This window comes from Varroa jacobsoni, unplaced genomic scaffold (assembly GCF_002532875.2).
Source record: "Varroa jacobsoni isolate VJ856 unplaced genomic scaffold, vjacob_1.0 scaffold_488, whole genome shotgun sequence".
NCBI lineage: Eukaryota > Metazoa > Arthropoda > Arachnida > Mesostigmata > Varroidae > Varroa > Varroa jacobsoni.
The window spans coordinates 120,808-142,812 of record NW_019213390.1 but is presented as its reverse complement, the minus strand read 5'-3'; the positions used below and the strand labels follow the sequence as shown (position 1 = coordinate 142,812).

The following is a 22,005-nucleotide window of genomic DNA, read 5'->3' as shown; positions in this document are numbered from 1 at the left end:
TTTAACGCGACGATTACATATATGTTTATGGACGAAGTGCAAAAGGTAACTTTAGTCTATCCGTATCGATTAAATATACATCGTAGAATATGGGATTGGGCGGAATTTAAAGGGGAGCTAGAGCTTTATCCTGAGTAGAGCAGTGCGTAAAAGGGACCGATTGGGCTAATACGTTTTCCCTAAAAGGTAGTTTCCTTTTTACCTGTAACGCATAGTTTTACCTCAGTTTTTTGACGATTTGCTATATAACCGCTGAAGATATCGAAGTTTCTTTTTTAGGGCGGGGACGTAATGCTAACTTCGATAATATGCGTAATGCTTTATAAAACCTTAACACTTTAGTGTACATATGAATAGACGATACGTATTCTTCTATTGAATTATAACTTCATAAAAACATAAAATCTGCTCTAGATCTCAGGCTAGGGTTGCTTGCACATTTATATGTTGAGTAAAATTTCTGTATTATTACATATGGTTAATTCTGAAATTGAATTCAGTTTTTTATTTATTTTTTACGAAAAAATAACCTGACAGAAAAGCACAATCATTTCAGAAAGGGATCCAATGTGGCAGAATAACTGTACAAAACTGACAAGTTCATTAATCTTAAGTAAAAAATTGACTAGATTGACAAATATAATTATTTGAAGAGTTGCAACGAGGAAGCAGAATAAACACAACGGGGTATTAAAAAACCGAGTGTTTTAAAGTGTAGGTTTTAGTATAGATTGAATTGAGGTACAACACGAGTTAAGTATAAGAGCAGACTGGTGGGATAGTTGCAAAGCGGCAGGAAGACTGTTAAAAGGCATTAGTAAGAGAATGTGCAGGGTAACTGCAAAAATATGAATGGTGCTAACAGACTGAATCAGAAAAATTGAATTACTGTAGCATTTACCTGTAACGAAATAAAGGAATCAAACATTGGTGCAGAATCTTGAATTGCAACGTGACTCTAAATCGAACGAAGTATTTTTGGCTCGGTGTAGCGTAGATAAGTTTCTTACGTTGGTGGTGTCCGGCCGACCAAGGATCTGTTTTAAAAAAATCGCGTGTTTAGGTTCTAGTTAATACCTTAAATATGTGTATGAGAAAGTTAAGGCACTTCTGTAAACTAGATTTTAGTTCCAAAAGATCTGAAACAATAGGAGCCAATATTTATATACTGGTGGTCCAACAATACCTTGTTGCCGTAATCGATAGATCTTGATGAGAAATGCTATTTATATTCCTATACTAAAAATCGATACTTTGGAGTAAAAGAGGCAGGAAATCCGATTGATCGTATCGTTTCACCAATGAAACAATGAGATGATAGTGAATCTTGAGTAAACTCATAGAACGAGTTCATGTGATGAAGTTCAGCCAACATGAGCTCCAGCATGCTCCTCGACTTTTGAGCAAATTTTGAATGTCAATTTGGAAGTTAGGCTAGACAAAAAAAAATCATATCCGTTCATTGTAGAACAAATTAATGGAATAGCTGTCAAAGGATAACAGGTTAAAAGAACTGTTTACATTATGCCAGGTATAACATAAACAAATTACTTTTAATTATCAGCGCAAAGCAGGCACTGGGCGAAGCCAACGGCCCCGTCTAGTTGCCGACTATCGGCAAATGTTTTCTTTTTTTTTGTTGAAACCATTCATTATTGGATTTGATTAGGTTTTGTCACATCCCATAATAAATAATAAGATACAAACGACCCTTACCCATTATTTTGTTTCAATAGGCTATTCAAAGGAAAGCTACAAGGGGTCAAGTTACTTGAGCTTGAGGACCTTGTTACTAATTGCTAAAATTTTATACTATTTAGTTAGATCACCTGAGTGATGGTTTTAATTTTCAGAACTGATTGCAAGTTCCGTATGCAACGAAGTACGCCGATTACAGAAACGAAAGCAACTTCCTTTTGGTCAGATCTGCGATTCAAACTCACCGCCTTCATCGCCAACGAGTAGCGGAAACAGCGCAAGCTCTTCTGCCGCAGTAGCGGGTTTATCTGGAAGCAGTTCGTCTACCTGTCCACTCTTCACCTTTAAACAGGTAAAGACAGCGTTAAACGAGGGAATTTATTGAAGCAATAGAAACGAGAATCTTGATCTTTCCTAAAGGTTTTTAAATCTTACCTGCGTCATATATTGTAAAAATAAAATGTAAAAAAATGAGTCGTGATTTTCATATGAAATAAATTACGATAATAATAATGAGTTACACATAATTTTTATATAATTTATAGTAACAGTAAGTAATTTGTTGGATGCGCGGAAATTATTCCTCATATTGATTCTGTGTCATAATCACACTTCGAACCTACTGAAGTAATATACTTCAATAGGTAACAATTTATATTATGTTAATTGGCTATTGATATTGAAGCAGAGATAACTTCTCGTCAATAGTGTTCTTCTAGCAGCGCTTTGAGAAAGCAATTGAATATATAGTACTTCTTTGTATATATCGTTACTGCTCGGTGTCATTTACTGTTTTCACTCGACAAATCATTTTTCATTCATCTTTATACTATTCCTGCAATTTTGGTATTTTTAAAGTTACTGTAACTGACGGTGACTTTTTTTCTTTAGGTCAACCTGATCTGTGAACGAATGCTTCGCGAGCGTGAAGACGAACTCCGTCAGCATTACGACCGCGTACTCAATGACAAGTTGGCTGAACAGTATGACGCCTTTGTCCGCTTCACGCAGGATCAGATCCATCGACGATTTGCAGACGACCGCGCCGGGGCTCCGTCATACTGCTCGTAGATAGCCAAAGACGCAAGAAGCGGCTCGCGCAAATTGTACTCTCCCAAACTCGCTTTGCCTTCCTGCCTATCTCGTTATTATGTCGGTAGTGTGCCGTGATCCTAGAGAACCTCGACGTCAGTTTTTCAATAATTAATGGCACAACACGCATGTGAGGTCTCGAATGGGAAAAAGAGTTTTCGCTTTTTGTCTTTATGGTTTTGTGTGTACGGAAAAGGCTGGCGAATCTGCTATCTTTCATCAACCTGAGTGTAACACAGGATAAATTACTAATTGTTGCCTTAGATACAATGCGAATGACAAATAATTGCGCGAAAAGGCCAAGTCACGAGGTCCGTGGGGATAGTCTCCTTTATGCATAAATAGAGTACAGAATTTAATTTGAAAGATTAGCAACGCGAAAATTGCTTGAAGGACGCGTTGTCTGACCAGCGGTTTGATATGTCATTAAAAGTAAAAGAAAACAAAGAGAAAAAAATGAAACAATCCTGATATTTCATGAGGCATTATGAGCAGGAAGAAGCAACTGGAAAAAAAGAGCAACAGCCGATGACGGGAAATCGGTGTCATAAAGGACGACGAGATTTTTCGAGGAAGAGCGCGATTCTAAGAAAAATAGTACTGTATACTCCACCATAGCATACAGACAAACATGGACAAATTACGCGCATGCAATGGGACAAGCCTAGATCAAGAACTAGCAGAATCGAATATCTATTAAGAAAAGTAATCATAAGAAAAATGGTAGATAATTGTCGCATGTATAAAAAAACGGATGAAGATCCATATGATGAAGTCATTTCTTCAGCATCTCAACGAATGTGGAGTGCTTAGCCGTGATGGCAGAAAGGGGCTTGGTTAGTTGTACTGTTAATAATAGTTACTGTCTATGAGGAAGAATTGAGTACAATATCTATATAGATTTGAATATATATGCCACCATCATATGCCTCACAAATGAGTGACGGGTACGTCGGCTGGTTGTGGTTAAAGAGGGAGTATGCCGGCATGTGACACCATAAAAGGGCGAAAGTGATTTTTTTAAAAGAATTTATTAAAACTAACAGAAGATCGTTGTCAGAAAGACCGCCCTAGTGGGCTGTGAGGTCGATCGATCGCAAAAGTATCAATGGCAGTACAACTGAACGACCCGGGAAATGGGTTTCTTCGTCACACATACTATTGTTTATAAGATCGGACACCATTTGTGGGCTCTGTCTGGCTAAGATACGATGGGATATTCTAAGATAATGTGTTTCACAATTCAAGATAGCATCAGTCACGCAGCATCGGTAGAGGAAAATGAAGTTGGGGCTTCCTTTTGTTTAGGTCGATTCTTCAAAAGTCATGGGTTCAGGGCAAACTTGTAATCCAAATTTTGATGAGAAAATCGGAAACAATTGGCTGAAGTGTCTGAAATCATAATTATGCTGCTTCTAAAAGTAAATTTAGACCGGGGCGATAATTAAGCTCAATTAATAGGTATTTGTACCATTTGTCGAACGTGGTTGGCATTTCATTTTCTGTTATTAGTTACTAAAGTAGAGACGCAGTGCTAGTATTACAAAACAAAGCAAAAGATTAAAGGTTCATTCAATTCAGTAAGAAATAAATAGGACAAGGAAGACAAGAACACAAACGCGGGAGGTACACATGCGTCACATACGTTGGAACTGCTGACGCTGCCATATTTAAGTGGCGTATTTGCTGTTATCTACGAAGATGAAAAGAGCATTATACTAAATATATATAAATATATAAATAAGAAATAGATAAGGATTCGTAAATAGATTCGTAAATATTTAGGCTGGAGTATGTGAATTGAATAGGAGAGGTAACATTTAAAAACGTGCAGAAAGCAAGCAAAGAAGAGGAACCAGTGGGCTGCGAGCAAGAGAGTAGTGTCAAATAGGCATGATGAAGAATTGATAATGTTAACGAGGATTTAATTACGAAGTTCGAAGTGTGTGCGTGTGTGACTGGGCGTACGTCTATTGGTCGAAAAATGGAGGATCATTGTAGACAGATATCTTTATTTCCATTATTATTAATTAGTTCAATAATTTTGACGAAGAGAGTACAGAAAACAACCGTTGACGATTGATTCGTAGGGTTACGACAATTAATGCAAAGGATGGATAATATTGACAAAAACACATGTTTATTATTATAATGACGATATGATCACGTAAATAGTGTACTGGCCAAATAAAAGCTGAAGCCGGGACCCATTTTATTTTGTAATACAAGATGAGCTGCTACAATCACTGTTATTAATGACATATTATTAAAACCAACAAAGCAGTAACAATAAAGTAATTACAGTAATAACAAAATGAAAGTAACCATCGTTAATGTGTTAAAAAAAAAGGAGTCAAAATGACGAGTTATCCTCGATGAATCTGCATTTCGCCTGTTAGTTACAATAGGAACTGGAAAGCATTCAACAAATGACGAATAGATTTGGCGTAAATCGCATATATAGCGTATCTTTACGCGCGGTAGACGTCTTGTGTAGTTTATTAATGTTATGCGCATCCCCGTAAATTCTAAATGGCTTGATTATCAACAGATAAGGTACGCACACCATTGACGGTATGTGCGAATAAGTTTTTACAAACAGCGTGGAACGTCCTCCTCAACAACGTTAGCAACCCTAAGAAACTTGCATAAGTTTTCAATAAAACAACATGAAAAATGGGTACGATATGAAAAAATCCATGACTTTTGTATTAAAATCGCTGTTATTTGGAAGAAAAGCAGCAAACTACGATGCAGTAACAGAGTCAGCATTAGTTCAGTTTTTAAATATTATTATTAATCACTATCCCCTGTATAACAGTCATAATAGCTTATTTGTTTTCTATACATATTTCCTATATATTACCATTTCTGCGAGTGAATTACGGTTGAGTGTCGTTGTGCGTGTATGAATGCGTGTACAGATAAACGAGAGCGCGTCTGTAGTTAGGCACGAATAAAATACGCTGGAGAAAGCAGCCAACCTAGCAATTATATACAAACAGATAACATGAACGTATATAAAAACAGAAATATAAAGTCAAATTTAGGACCACAACGAACAATAATCTATCCGCGTATACTGGAAACCTATAGCTTCATTTCACTCTTTTTTTTTGTCATAAGATTAAACTGAACATTTGCCTTACGTTTGTGCTTCCCTCTCCATTTCCGCCTGCTCGATTTTAACTATAATATCTAATTAGAGAAAAATATCTGCCGCTGTTAAGCAGGTGTAGTAATTAAGTTCTGTTTTAAGCATAACGTTAAGTCCTTTGTTTACTCCCGTATCTAATTAATATACGATGTGATATATGCATAAGAAAATGGGCGTAAGATAAGAATGAAAATTAGGCGTAGGAGAATAAACAACCACCATATGCAGACAATAGAGGAATACCTTCTTTCCACAAAGGAGGTATTAACCAGTGCTAAAGATCATTTAGTGAAAAATGCGCAGTCTTTTGGCGATAGTTAAAAAACAGTCAATATGAAACAAAGAATAGAATTTTGATTAGCGTTGTTGCACACTAAGCATACGTTAAAATACTGCAATTACATTTCTTTAAATTATTTTTCATCTGTTGTTTGCTCTCCTATGCCAAATTTTAAAAGGGAATTATAATGAATAAAATCCGTCAACAGTTACATCGATATCAGACGCGAGAGCACCAATCGCTTAGCTGAACACCAATCTAGTAGCTTCTGATAAAAAGGAAGCTAATCGGGGATCTTTGTTGCCATTCCAATAATTAGCATCCATCTACAAAAATAAGAGTTAATTTAAAAATCTCGTCAGTCCCCAACTAATCCATTATAGATAAGAAAAATTGCGATAATGGTATTTAGCAGTTGCTCCGTGGTTGTTATCGAGCTGTTGATGTTTACCAATGCTAATCCCATTGAAAATATACGAAGAGTATATATCAAATAATAGTAACGGTAGTTGACCTGCAGGTATGAGACCGTTTCTGCTGTCATAGCGGAAGCCGATCGAAAAATGTAATGTATATAGTGGCTGATTAATATTATCATGGTTAAACAAACTCGTATTAGGAAATAAAAAATACGAAATCGAAAACGACGCGATCTTAATAACTAACAGAACTAGTAGGTGACAACAAACTGAATTAGATGCAACGCGTAAACATACATGAGCAGCAGTAAACCGCAAAGCGGCATTGTGTCGGAGAAAATTACACTATGAATAGTTACACAGAATTATCATTATTATTATTATACGAATGAGTGTCATCAACTAATAGAGGTTTTAGCAGTTCGGCATATAATTTCTATATTATATTTCAAAACAAAAAAAAAACGACAGTGACTCATCAGTGGACAGTGCAAACGAGATTGAGAACTATCGATTACGTCAATAATTCTAAAAATATGGGATAAATATTTAGAGTTAATCGATGATCAACAAGAGAGGACGATGTAGGTAATGTTAGGACCGTATGCGATGGATACAACAAATAAAGGATATAAGCGCAATCACGCCCCTGATAACAAAAACACTTTGTTAGTTTTGCAGCGTTCGAAGAAAAGATATCCCTGGCAAGCTTAATTATAAGCAACAAATTTTCTTACAAAGAGAAACATTGGGCTAATTGAATTACCACGAGTGATGTCGATCGCCGAAATACAAAACCCGGTGGATCTTATGTAAAGGAAATCAAATAGCTATTATAAGCCCACGTTAGCGAGAGCCTATACCCAACTACAACAACACTGCGAAGCACAATGGCGTCAAAGGTAGAACCACCATTCAATAGTGTTATTATCAAAAAATAAATAATAGAAACTGTGGTGAGAAAAGTCTTTTTGCCATCTGTTCTGAGAAGGATGAACGCTAAAAAAATAATGCGATGAATGAGTTGAAGTAACCTATAGTCTAATCGCAATGATGTATTGGCAAAAGATGGTAATGGCGATGATGACTATTGATAATAAAGATAAATGACAAAAATAAAAACATTGTCTACTGCACTTGTAAGCTTGTGAGAGTGTTATTTGGAACATTTGTTTACTAGTTTAAAGAATGATAATTTCTACCGTACAAACCTTTAATAGGTAAGAATATGCTAAAATAAAGGACTAATGGACCCAATACCTTTCACAAGTACCCGTTATAATTTAACTTGAATCCTAAAGAGAAAGAACCCTTTGCCGTCTGTTCTGAGAAGGATGAATGGTAAAAAATGATGCGATGATACAAATTTACCTCTTTTACATGTGTTTATTTACGAGTATTATTTATTTTTTGCTTGCTATATTTATTAGCGCTAATGCTGTCTACCCGATCTGGAGCACATTTTGGAGTTGTTTTTTTTTTGGATGCTTTTTGTTCAAAATCTGTTAGGAGTCTGCGTGTTAAAATTGTAGCGCTTGATATCACATACATTTCAATATTTGTCAAGAATTTATTATCTTGACAGAATCGTGCCCTTTTTTTCCACAAGGAATATCTAGAAAATTGATCTCAATGCCAGTCAAAAGCCCGTGATAAAGAAAGAAGTAACAATAGAAGTAAATTTAAACCTACGTTTTCATGCCAAAAAACGGAGTAAAAACAACGCCTTCATTAACGCCGACCGCGTTCAGAGACACAGAGTTTTTGCCGCCGCCGCCGCCACACTGTCGTTAAAGACCACTATACTGACAACTATGAATTTTGTCGTACACGTTTCATTACGCTTTGCAGTTTAATGGTCAATTTTTATTCGTATAGCAACAATTAAATAGTGCAACTAGTAAACATCATCTCAGGATAAGTATTTAATGTCTGCCTGTTTGATTGTGGCGGTTGTCATTGTCATCATTGTTATTTTCACTGCAGGCGCAATGATGTACAATGGTGATCGCTGTTGACAGGGCCCAAGTCAAAGGGTTTGAGATGACTACTTTTTTTTGTAAGAATTTTACCGCACAATTTGTTCGCCTGACCAAATTTACATTGAAGTCTACATAAAGGGGGCCGTTCATTCATATTGAAAGTAACCGTATTGCCAAAAGGAGGCAACGCCCAGTAGCATCTTCGTACGCGCCATGCATATCACGACGGTGTTCACAACTGTGGAAATTGACACCAACATGTACACAGACGTACAAATAAACGTTTAGAGCTTTACATCCATCACTGACATCAATCATTTCTTTACACGGTTGGCGCAATTACCAGCACACAGAATTCAGACCACCAGGCGATCGTAAGCTTATTAAGCAAATACTAACGCCGCATCGTCATGAGGTCCCACAGATGTACAAATCACACAAAAAACATAGCGTTTGCTAGCAAGGCTAACCTTAGCTATTATTTTTCTGTCTGTCACGCTTGGTATCACATGACATCATTCAATATAACACATGTTCCGCTGGAAACAAACATATATGTAGTTATATACTATTGGCCTTCGCCCTCATATGTATATATCTAACCATATGCATTAATTCGATGACTAGGCTGACAAATAAAAGTCACCTTTTTCGCTTACCTCTGATATTAGCTGTTACATTATGTGTATAATTAGTTCAACACAAGTTGTGTATGAATCTTATGATATAACTTAGCCCAAAAATACAGCCTTAACAGTCACTTTTGAAGCATTTCAGGCTCACTTCAATGTCATTTATTTAAACATGCTTTATCAATTTTTCCATCGAGTTTCACAGTACTTATTGTCATCTTTTCGATCGAGAGCATATTTGTTAGAAACGTTATAATGACTAATAGTCATAGCGTAAATGGGATTTTGGTGACAGTATCAAATAGCATATAATATTTCATATATTGACAGTATTTAACTTAGAAAAGGGTGCCAGGTAAGTTAGCAGGCAAAGCTATGGTATTTGCATAAGCTTGATGGGATTGTGCAGGCTAGAGTGTGTAATTTTATGATGGCCCTCAGTTGTACATATTCTAAAACAGAGCAATGAGGCTTCCATTATCGTCATTGGTGTAGGCCCATGGTCATTCGTCCGATACTGGCCGTTCGACATTTTTGCTGACTATCTAAGCTGGTGGATTAGGCTTTAGCATGATAAAGTGTCCCTTTTCGTAATCGGAGCTGCTGCGTGTTGATTATTTGATATTGCTGTCAAATTCAACGCAACGTGCATCTGACGAATATGATCTGCTGTTTGGTACTGTAGGAGTTCAACAAAGCTCAAGAAAGCTAGAGAACGATTTATAGACTAATCTAGTTCTAGTTCCGACGTGGACGCCAGTGTGGTTAGGCTGAGGTAATGACGTTTGTACAATCCAGAAAGTTCATTTTTGATTTTTTCGCCGTCCTAAGAAAGCATCGCTATCGGCAAGAACTTAAACAGATGGCTTCGAGACTGGCCACGCGGTTAGATCTGATGTATATAGCCCTCGATATATTTCTATGACAGAAACAAAATGCAGAAGATACAGCTACAAAATAAGCTATCGATTATCTTGGATAACATGGGTCCGCGTGACTAATCACTCTTTGTATTCTGTCCTTGGCATTACTAAATCCCTTTTGTTAACCTCCACGACTAAGAACATATAAATATATATTCCATCTTGAAAAATGAAGCATAACGTGAATTCTACGTGGGGGCGACGAACACAGGTAAACTAAGCTCATCCAAACCAGATACACAAAGTAAAATATCGGAGGAACAGTGTTGACCATATCGTACGTCCCCATAGAGACATTTTGTATTTGCTAATATATATTCAAGTGGCGAGCGTAGCGAAGCCATCGATAGAACATGGCATGAAATACAGGGTATTTTAATCCGTTGTACATAAGGATAGGACGCTAAAAGCTACTGAACATCTGATACTACAGTCCGTGTTTTTGAAGACGACGTAATTCTTCGGTAGTAAGCGATTTGGAAGCCCAGGCATAGCAGGAAATGGAACCAGCTTTACTTGCTTTCAGCTTGTCACGCCGTGCCAGCGTCATGGGTGGGCCTTGCTGAGAGCTGCTCAAACAGCGGAAGCTAGGTGTTAGAAAAACTTCTACCAGTGACAAGTTTAGGTAGCCTGTTAACATGCGGTATATGGATATCTATAAGGACGTTAATCTCATGAGATGAAATCGTTAACCTATCATAGCGTCTAACGGGAATCGAAATTGAGGCTAGTAGCTCTTAGACGAGTCTCGTAGCAGCCTATACAATAAACAAGCATGTTGAAGGTTATCGAGCAGTGATTTTTCAAAATTGCAATTTGAACATTTCCGTCCGGTACTTGAGCCATTATGCATTGTTTTAGACGGCCGGCGCCTCTCAGTGCAACACGAAATAGGCGCATACCGACGACATCACCACGTGTTCTAAGCTTTTGGGAGACAAGCGCGTTACCACTGCACCAACAAGAGGCGAATATTGTACTGTCTGGTTTTATCCAGTGGCTTTAATTCATGAAGAAATCTGTAAATCAGCTTGATATAGAATCCTTTCGGTGATCCTTAATATCTGTATATTTTTTTTTATCTGGTGTTATTTATGGCCACACAGCCAAGCGTAGCTTAAGCAAGCTTCTAGTTAGTTTATGTGTGTGACACGTATTCGACCAGGCGAGAAGTTCACATCAGCATATGCCCGCATTTTCCTTAAATAGGAGAAGTTATTTTTACCATATAACAAATAAAAATATGTTGTAATATTATAACGAATCACTGCAGCAAACATTGACCTGTTTAGCACCATATTAAATAGGTCTTGTGGAGCTTTCGGGTACATTAATGAAAACTTAATTTTTTTAATCACACATGTTACGGAGTATAACTAGATATGGTAAGTGTACGTGATCCTTGATAGGTAATCGTACTACGTAAATCCTGTTGGTGATAAGCATTTATTATTTGCAGAAAAAAATGTCTATCTCACAATCACGAAGGTTGAGCGTTGTTTGCGTTACTGCATGTCGCCGAGATCTTCCCAGCCAGCGTAACGACGCCACGCCATCATCGTAAATGCTCACAACAGTACGACGCCGATGGTATTGTGCGCCTTTTTCTCTACGGTCTTCTCCGCGTTGACCGTTGTTAACCGAGACTTGAAAAAGGCGTACTAGCGCATTGGTGTTTAGGGAAAGTAATATTATGAGAAGAAACGTCACGATACCGCTGCTGTTTTACACCGCGTGTACCATGTTCGACGGAGGGCGCGTTCGTCTGTTGACTTGCAGCATTTTAGCGGCAAACGATTACCGATAATTTTCTGTATCTCCACCCGTCGCACAACTTGTATTAACAGGTGAATAACCAGCAGTATCATCCTTACCTTGTGCATTGAGTTGACGATAGTTGTGTACATTAATGAAAATTTAACAGGACTGGTCAGTAGATGTGAGAATGAGACCGTATTATAAATGTCGTACTGTTTGACTTATTGGCTTTTTTGACTCATCAGATGCGGTCTCACCAGTGTAAGGTTAAACTTATAGTACAGTCATAGCAGTTAGCAATCTAGATATAATGACAATTGATATTTGGTTATAGGTTTAGGTTGACTTGCGTCCACATTTGCCGTGGAAAGTACTTTTTAGATGAATCCCAATGCCATTTCGATTCGTATGGTGCACATTTTATTTCTATTGGTTTTATTTGCACGTATAATCAATTGTTGTCACAAATCCCGTTCGATTAGGGTACGTCTAGCAATACTGTGAGAACGCTGGTTGAGATTCCTTAATGTTACTTCGACTAAATATTTTTTGTGCTAATTGCGATCTAAAAATCGACTTAAATTCCTTATCAGTGTTATATTAAAAATATGGCAAGTCTGCTAACGTTGACCATCAAAAATAATAACGTCATGCTCCGTTTTGCCGTTGTTTGCCCCTTTTTAGAATTTACCCTCCATAACAGATTTGCCTATTTACTGTACTTCTAAAACCGAATGTCCGTGTGTGCGTGCCTCCGTATCCGTCTGTTCAACCTAAACCAATCCTGCGGTGTAGTCACCTTGAGCTAATTTTTTCAAAACGATTTTTGGCTTTTTGAGATATAGCGCTGAAATAATGAATTTTTCTGAAACAGTCAGGAATTGATGAAATATGTTGATCAAGCTGGGCGATTAAAAAACCGAGAGGAAGAAACGGAGAAAAGTACGGTAACGTATTAAAAGAACGTTTAAACAAAACAGTAGGGTTTCTGTGTCAACAATGTATCGATCGTTCCTTTGTGCGCTCGTTTATGCTTCAGACGCCCAAATTGCTGTTGTCCACATTGACAGCACCCTTACTGGATTCAATGTGAGCATGTAAGATCTTTTTTCTTGTCCTATTCAAATGTGAATCTCGAAGAAGTCACATCGGTTCACTCAAAGTGTTCACATCTCTATAACTTGCGGGCGTCATTGATATTTTTGCCGAGAAATAACGAACAGATTAAATGAAGAGGTGAAACGCGTTAAAGGTAACAGGGTATTGAGATGACAAGGACATTCCGACAAAAGAATGGGAATAAATGTGTGACAGTGCAGGTGTTTGTGGTCAAATAAAACTTCAGACTGGCGTCACGTGCGTAACCTAAAATTAACTTCGCATGCAGAGGTGGGGTAAGCATCGTCTTGGTTTATAACAGTTTGAAAGGCAAGGTTGGCAGAATAGACGTAGAGTGATAACGAATCACGTGACAGTCACCTTCATGCAGAATATCATCGGGGCGCAATTTGCCCAGGACATTGTTGCAATATACAAACATTGCCTCTAGGCTAATACGTATGAACACTTTCTACAGCCTTCTTGTACGGTAACAAAAGATCGCCAAGACCTCAACGGAAATGTCACGCCAAAAACAGGTACGACGTAGATTTTTTTTCATTGAAAATTGATGTAATCCAAAAATAGTCAGCAATTGGTACCGCTGTATATTACAGCGACTGTACTGTCGTTGCTAATAATAACAGTTGAGAGGTATCAGCGGCTATTTTGGTGTATATATACAGAGATCCATCTTCATACACCGAATGGACGGTGACGCCTGGGAGTGTGGTGTCAGATTTGCACGGTTTCGCAGCTCAGCCCACCTTTAACGGCGCTGACCAGACACCAATCAAACGTCAGAGCGATTGCTACCTCTATGGCCATCTCCAATGATCGAACGAAAACGAGCCCTGCCCATTAATGTGCGTGTCAGTCTATCTGTTTGTCGCATTAGGAGACTATGCTCGAGATGCGTCAGCAGTACGCTCTATTGACATGCTGATTGGCAGTCACTCTCGGCGATGGTGCTGCTTTTTGTGAAGCTGACGGTAGTGTCGCCACACAATCGTAACACGACGCAGCAATAGAACGAACGTCATCGTCATCCTAATCATTGATTGCTGCTTCCCGTGTGCCATTAGTACCCTTTTCGTGCGACCTCTGCTAACAAAACAACAGCAGCCAGGTGAGCGTTGTCCCTGAGTTACGACGATGAGCAGCTCCTCGTCGTGTAGCAAACAGGGTACTTTTTCCATGTCAAATCGGACCGTTTACAGGTTTCGGCTGGGCTAACTGATTGGGCTGTCGCCCAATGTTATTCGAATGGCAACGCACACTGCGAAACTATATGACGGCGGCTAAAGTTGAAACTCTTGTTGGTTAGCGAGAAAGAAAAACCAGTAGCGAATGCGTGTACCACGCAATCATTTAGCTCCCCGAAAGGCTAAAAGATATTCGCCGATGCGATACATCGTATTGCGAACAGACAGACTCATGTGCCCAGTGCGTTTGCCTTTTCACCGTCATAACAAGAGCAAGTGTTTTAGTCGAGAGAACACGTATGAATGTAACCGGCACACCTCAAGGCTTCATGGTTTCGCAGAGTATGACGTCTGTTACCTTGATTGTCATAGATCTTTGACATATCTTGTAACGTGGTGTTTTCTAACTTTTATTGTCGGTATGTTTATGGGTTCTGTTGTTCCTCACACTGATATATTAGTCGGTGCTAATGATCTACGAAGGTGCATGTCGGACGCCCAAACACGAGTGGAACTATTCCGTTAATACGTGACTTAATCATACGTTGCACGATACTGACGTGCTCAATGGATGCGGATTATGCTTCAAAAAGGCCGTGTCCTATATAGCCTGATCCACCGTTGTCGGTAGCCTAGCCAAACAGCGTCCTGGAAATGCACAATCCTATATAATTATCATCATTTGTGAAAAACATTATTGTTAAGGTGCGCATGTGTCTGTATGGTGAAAGCTTGACTTATCGTCGTGTAAACTACCTGGTTAACGCATTTCTGCACTTCTTTACCGAGAAGAATTAATCGCAAGGTAAGCTATGGCATGGTAAAAGGCGACGCTTCGCGCAGCGTCGCGGAACGATTAGTCAATGTTTAAAAGCAGACATTTATGTTCCGACGTCACGAAAATAACAGCTTTTACTCGCTATAACGATACACACTCGACGCACGAAACGCTTTACTTAATTCAATTGGATTTCTCAGTTTAGAGTTTATTGGGATCTTTGTTAGCTCCTATTCTAGTGCGCATTTGTTCGACACCCCACAGTAACAGAACTATTGCTATCGCTAGCTAATACCTAATGACTGTGTAGTAAATTTGCCCCCTGACCATTAGTGCTTTTAAAAAAAGGTTGAAGAGACCGTTTCTAGGCAGCAATTGTTGTGATAGAAGTAAGTGAATCATTATTTTTGCGCCATCGATATAACGTTTGTGTAAATAGAGAAAGTATAAATATCTAATCTTCAGGGTTATGTATGTTCAGCGCATAGTGCTAGACGTCGATGACGAAACAAACGAAATATAATAGATTTAATTCTGTTGTCTAATGTCGTGCCGAGATGGTTGCAAATCTCAGCATCTGATCTCTTCGCTCAAGTTTTTCCGCACGCAAATTCGAAAAACATGAATGAAGACTGGTTTTGCATCTGGTCAGCGATAGATGGTGTTACTTTCCATTACCTAGATGAAACAGAATTCTAAGATGGAACTGAGTTTATAAGTTTATAGATAGCCGACGCCCGTCTTTATAAAGGCGTTACGCAAAAAATTACTTAACGAGCCAAATGCTCAACAACGAAAACGTAGTTAGTTGCTTTATTATCGACCAAGGGCCCTGGAGACGTCAACTTCCATTAACTGATGATGCGAAGTTATTTCAGCTCACTGACTGCCGACTTCGGGTTTCGTGTTGACTGACTGATCCTACAAAAGGGTTGTTGTGTTATAAAAGCAAACGAGGAAGCAACAGTTAGAGATTATATTAAACGAAAATGCACGCAACCTAGTATTAACAACATGGAGCTCACGAACATATTGTGCCTTCATATCGAGCCGCTAACGGCTGTTAACGCTTAAGGTCGTTCATTTAGTTCCTATTAAGTAATCTCTATCTTTTTTCAAAAGCAACATATATAACCGCGGCTCACAATACTGCGAACAAAACTAATCGATGTAGCCTTCCAGCTTTTCAAATTAAATAAATATTATTGAGTATGATACACCTTGCACTCGTGTGCTTTTGTGTCTTTACCCTTTTGCAGTCGTTTTCCAGACCCCCAAAAATCAACCCTGGCGTTATAAAGCCTTATTCGTCCATTCTAGTCACCTTAAATGGGACAACGTTTGTATTATAGTACATATGTAAGTACGAGCGCGAAACATTTTACTCATCGGCGCTTACACGACACGTACGCGTACATAGATATAATGTGCCACAAATCACGCAGGTGTATTCAGGGGTTTGGGTTGGTACGAAATATCATTATTGTCTTAGTTCCGTCACACTTATTTACCCCAGCGTGACACTGTGTTCCAAGCTTCTGATACAAATTGACGTGACAAGTCGTTCGTTTTCGTTTGGATGGTTTGTGGGACTTCGTTTTTTCTGTTACATGAAATTCATCCATTTTTACGAACCACGAAATGAAAAACGAATATATATATATATAGGATTCGAAGAGCTAGCGAAACAGTTTGTTTTTTACGCAGAGGATGGCAACAGATCACATGGACACAATAAACTATTACTAAGATTTAATGCGAGGAACAGACTTCTGCATGACACTTAAGCTTTCAGCTAGGCATCGTTAATAAGTGCAATATTATAAAAAAGACGGAAGAATCAACTGGTGTTTAAAAGTGATGCGGTCTCTCTAGCTGACACAGACCTGAACAGCTTATTAATGAATTCCCTAAACTTACGTCAGGGAATAAAAGAAAACAAAAGCGTACTCTTTATATAAGTATACCCGGTATCTTTAGAAGTAATAAAAAAAAAAAAAAAACAAAAGTTTCAGAAACTAAGGAGGCTCGTTTGTATCTATAAGAAGTTAGATCTCGTTCTTTCATACTCAGCAACTAGACGTAACAATGTTGTTATCACTATAAAGAGACAGCATCCCTTGACGCAGTCACGATTATTTGAACATTCTACCACCGATTAACAACTTTATAACTAATGCTAAGTCACTTACAAGGATATAGATATATTGCGAAAACAAATGGTGCCAGCCGTTGGACGAAGCGAAGGCAAGGGTTGGCTGTCGAAGGGATGGCCGAGCTTCAACGCACCAAAATCTAGGTGGATAATGAGCCTGAACACGGATACTGTCGATTGTGGACCTTTTTCTGAATATTCTAGTCGAAATTGGATGGCATCTTGGCGCATGCGATTAACCAGGATGCATGGAAAGATATGGATAGGCAGGCTCATTGCCCGCTGCGTTAGTAGTTAGGCTGTAAAGCTTCAATGGATACCCGTGGTCGTTAAAGTGCATTTAATAGAGGTGGATCGAAGCGGGGTTACTGGTAACTCAAAAACGTAGTAAGCCACTATTTGTCTTAATGTATATATTTGGTTGTGCTTGCAGCGCCCGAATTTACGTTTAATCAATTTCGAATCAAAACGAGTGACTGTCAAAATCGTTGTCTGCCCTTCTGGAATGCCGAATTTTCCGGGTTAGTGAACTCGGAACCTTCGAATCGCTCGAATGTTTTGACAGGCTCCGTTATCTAAATTTCTGAGTTAGGAACTTTGTGAATGTAACAGCACAAACTACAGCTCGAATCTTAAACACATTCCCGTCACAGAAGTGAACAGTATCGAAGATGTGTAATAATGTAACATCTTGTAAAATACTCTTTAAAAATAGCCACGATATCTGCGACGTTCAGCTAGACGAGAATGCGCAAACCGTATAGAGCTAAAGGGACGGCTAACTATCAAGGGAACAGCACTATTTCAATAATAACAGTACGATAAATTACGGTTATTCTATAATAACTTGTTTGGCCGATAATGAACCGGCCCTATAAATTGTATAAGATGTCAGCTGCTTTATCTCCTCCACTTTTTCATAACACGATAACTGTAATTAGACAGAATCACGCCGTTGAAAAAAAAACTTTCCACTAGTTACAAAAATGTACTATGCTAAATCTTTTTTCATTCTGTATGTTGTGTTTAATAGTCAGGACAAAACGCCTGGCCAACTTCGTGACGCTGGATCAAAAACGAACTGGAAAATGTCTCGGCTTTAACGCTTGATAACGTTACTTTGGTGTTGAAATAAGTGAAATGGTATTTGTTCGCTCGGGTCGTACTGCAGTAGACGTTCTGATTTTGTATTACACCTTTACCGATTAGCATTAATGTCCAGAAATTTAATTAGGTGGATATCTATGTTTTAATTATTGAATTGAACTGTTTCAGGAGATCGAAAAGGGCATTAAATTAGAAAGTTATTTGTGTCAGACCCTGTTTCCGTCGCCTGACGAAAATGATCCATCCACCATAAGCATTAAAACAAATTCTATCTTAATATTACATTATTAGAGTGGAATAATATGCCGACTATATAATAAAATATGGTTAATTACTATAGCCACAATCGCTGACGTTGATGGAAAGCCATAAATGATGTTGTTACCCATTAGGGAGAACTGAGACATGCAGTGTCGCGGTGGCCTAGAATGATCGAAAGATTCAATATTTCAGTGTCTTCACCATGTGAAAACCATAAGTTTCTAATAAAAAATCGCCCATCAGATACATTTTAGAGATTGTAAACCATGAAGCCCAGTCGATGGGGTAAAGGAGTAGTAGTCTAACGTGCAATCTGTGCTATTGTGTTTTATAGTCAACGTGTCCATCGGTGCACTCAATAGTTCAGGTAGGCGGCTTATACGAATACAGGGGTTTTTCACGTTCTGTGATATTTACAACGCTAAGTTTCGTTTCTGTTTGTTATTTGAAAAAAACCATTGATAATCAGCGTTTGCGTACGGACTCCAAAGGTATGATGTTTTATATCTAATTATGCAAAAGGTGTAAGACATATTTCAAATGTTCATACGGAACACTTCTATCTTCAAGGTTTATTACTGAAAGACAGAAATGGCAAACGGAGTTAATAAAAACCAAAGGCTAGTTATTGTGCTAGTATCTACTTGTGAATTATTTAAGCTGGAGCCAAGCTTGAGATTATACAAAATATTCTAATACGAATATATATATATATATATACGTATATATATATAAACATTTAAAATATATGACGTGATCAGTTCACCTAAAGGACAGTACAATTATTTTTTGCAGTATAAAATTCTGAAAAATTCAGAATGTCAATTTTTAAAATAAGTGTAGTAGTTTTTAGTTCTTTTTATGCTTACTTATATGATGGTGGTAAGACCATCGAATAAAGGTATTGCGTAGACAATATAAAAATTGTCGCAATATATTGTCCAACTCAAGATACTTTAGTTATTAAAAACTAGAGTTCAGATCAATACAGGGGGCAAATATTTCCTTCAATTGTCACCACTAATTACTCGCTAATTGGTTACTGTGTGTTCTCTCTGACGAAGATCACTTTTTTTCCGACTTGACAGGGAATTTTAATTGCTTTAATTTTTAGTCATTTCATATTTTGGTATTCCGACACAGATTTTACGCGTCGTTCACAGTCGAGTTCCGGTTCCAGTTTATCTATACGCACGATAATTGAATCGGTTGTCGGTAAATTGCTGCCGTCCTATTTGGACTTGATTAGGAGTTTTGCACCTAAATCTGCTCTTCTTCACAACTTCTGATACACGTTGCATTTTACAGGATTTCTTTTTATCGATTTCTTTTCTTACGGCGTAGTTACTTTATGTGGAAGTGTGGTCTGTTAGAACGGTATGATGTATCTATAGGCCTTGACCAGCTGTGCCACTACAGAAGTGGCAGCTCATTCAATTTATAAATACCTTCCTCTCGCCGAAATATTCGCTACGATTCGAGCTCACATAATAGGTATACTTTCGCAATAAGCTGCTACGCCTTAGCCACATGGCCACATGTGACTGTCCCATGTAGCCGGCCAAGTTGTGCTACATGGTTTAGCTTGTTACACAAGATAGCAAAACGCCTGACCATCTGGCCGTAATCTCCATAGAATCGTTTCTACGAATCGTGGAGTCAACAATCGGCCAGTGCGTATAAGAAGACCTATACGATCAGTACCTGCTCCGCGACCGCAGCGAAAGCAGGCGGCTGACCACAGGTCGACAGTCTTAAAAGAACGATCATCCAATCGATAAACCTGATTATCGTTTAAATGGTCGCAAGTTCTACGCTGTTCTGCTGCGATGAACGCCCTGGATTAGCCTTCACGCCTTGAGAGTGCGCAAATTAAATACGAACCTCATTTGGATTACCTACCCGACCGTGATGTTACCCTGTACTTGTATGCTAACAGCTCATTGAATGAATCACGTTCGTACTGTGTTACGTGTACTCTAATTCTAACTGCACCTGTGTCATATTGTTATGTGTACTTCTGTCGCTGTCTCTGCGGCGATAACCAATACTCTCTGACATTCCGGCGGGAACCAAGTATCGACGGCCTTGGCCGAACTCAAGTTGCAAGAGGGACAAGAATTTCCGTCACACTGACACAGAAAAACACCCAGCTACTCAGAATCTCTGAGCATAAAGGTGACGTACTAGTTGAGTATGCGTGGATCGTTTATGTTTAGCCGACATCGGCTCCACTGCCGCACACACAAGTACATGTCTGTATTAGACACAATCGAATAAGAAATATATCAGAAGTATATTGTAATTGATACATAAGGTCCAAATTAGTGCCTTCAGTGTCTCAAGCTGCGGCGTCCTTTCGCAGAACAATTGCTAAGACGGCAATCGTTGGTCTTGCGACAGCGGCACCGTGGCGTACGGTTAGGTTTGCCAAAGACAAACAATAATGGCAGCAGAAATCTCCAACCAGCTGTTTTATGCCATTCAAATGCTGGAAACACGTTGATTATGTATAATATAGATGGACCTAAAGCAGTCATTCAGATAGGCCAACGTTATATGCACACGATATGTCTGCACGGATGCGCTTGATCCTGACGATCGCAGATTCGCTCTAGAGGGTCAACGTATGCCTCTTCGTGGCACCTGGTAACTGGTTAATGACAAAAGTAGAATAATTCTTACGACAGTAATAATAACGGTGGTGGACGTTCAGCGGAGGCAAACATCAATCCGTCGGAAAAGCCGTGGGCGGGAACGTGTCTTGATATCGTTCGATGCCAACACACAAAACGCTAGCCCGTTACCAAATATCATACAAAGCAGCAAGAAAAGCTAAAACCAATATTTTCTTGAGAACTTTCGACCTATTTTTCGTGGCTTGTTTTATCATATGGAGACAGCGAGAGAAAAAGAAAAAGAACAATTAAGCGAGTTTGTTAATAGCCCTTTAGTAATGCATAGCATACGCAAAACATTGAGAGGAAACTTAACGTTAGGAAAAAAATCGAATGTCTTTGAAATTGTTATAGAAAATAGACTGTTCACCTATAAAGGCGCATGACAGAAGTACATGATGTCGTTTAGAGTTGCCCGGAGTGCGTTACGCACGACTCTGTAACAGTAAAACCCTCTTAACGAAGAGAAGCCTATAAGTAAGAAGTTAGCCAGTAACGAAATCTTATATATATAATAGCTTCAATAAATCCATATTACGGATGTCGTGATGCCAACGCTTAGGAGTAGTAGAGCTCTAAAAATTGCAAGAGTGGGTAAGTGAAAAATCCTAATTCAAATTCTCCGATTTTCTAAAAATCTGCATGTTGAAGTGGAACCATCGATATATAATGCTATAGTTGAGCGTGATTTGTACGTGACACGTGTTAGCTATACGTATAGCCTAAAGCATGTATGGTATGTGTCACGAAAATGCATTTGCTCAAATTAAACCGGCAATTAC

The 22,005-nt window shown here is 38.6% G+C and overlaps 2 protein-coding genes across 4 annotated transcripts in view; both read left to right on the top strand.

The window, feature by feature from the left end:
- Positions 1-1,849: 1,849 nt before the first annotated feature.
- Positions 1,850-7,789, top strand: LOC111260905 (akirin; the record flags this gene model as incomplete). Its single annotated transcript, XM_022834019.2, has 2 exons — positions 1,850-2,050; positions 2,590-7,789. Coding segments are annotated over 2 exons (381 nt in total), but the record flags the coding sequence as incomplete, so codon positions are not given.
- Positions 7,790-11,750: 3,961 nt separating this feature from the next.
- Positions 11,751-22,005, top strand: part of LOC111260895 (serine/threonine-protein kinase OSR1) — a 43,735-nt gene continuing 33,480 nt past the window's right edge. The window contains exon 1 of one of the 3 annotated variants that reach the window (XM_022833988.2): positions 11,751-12,030. The gene's annotated coding sequence lies outside the window, so the exon portion shown is untranslated. Of the gene's footprint in view, positions 12,031-14,101; positions 15,050-20,570; positions 20,724-22,005 lie in introns of those variants that run through there. The other 2 variants (XM_022833986.2, XM_086968505.1) reach the window with 2 other exon arrangements.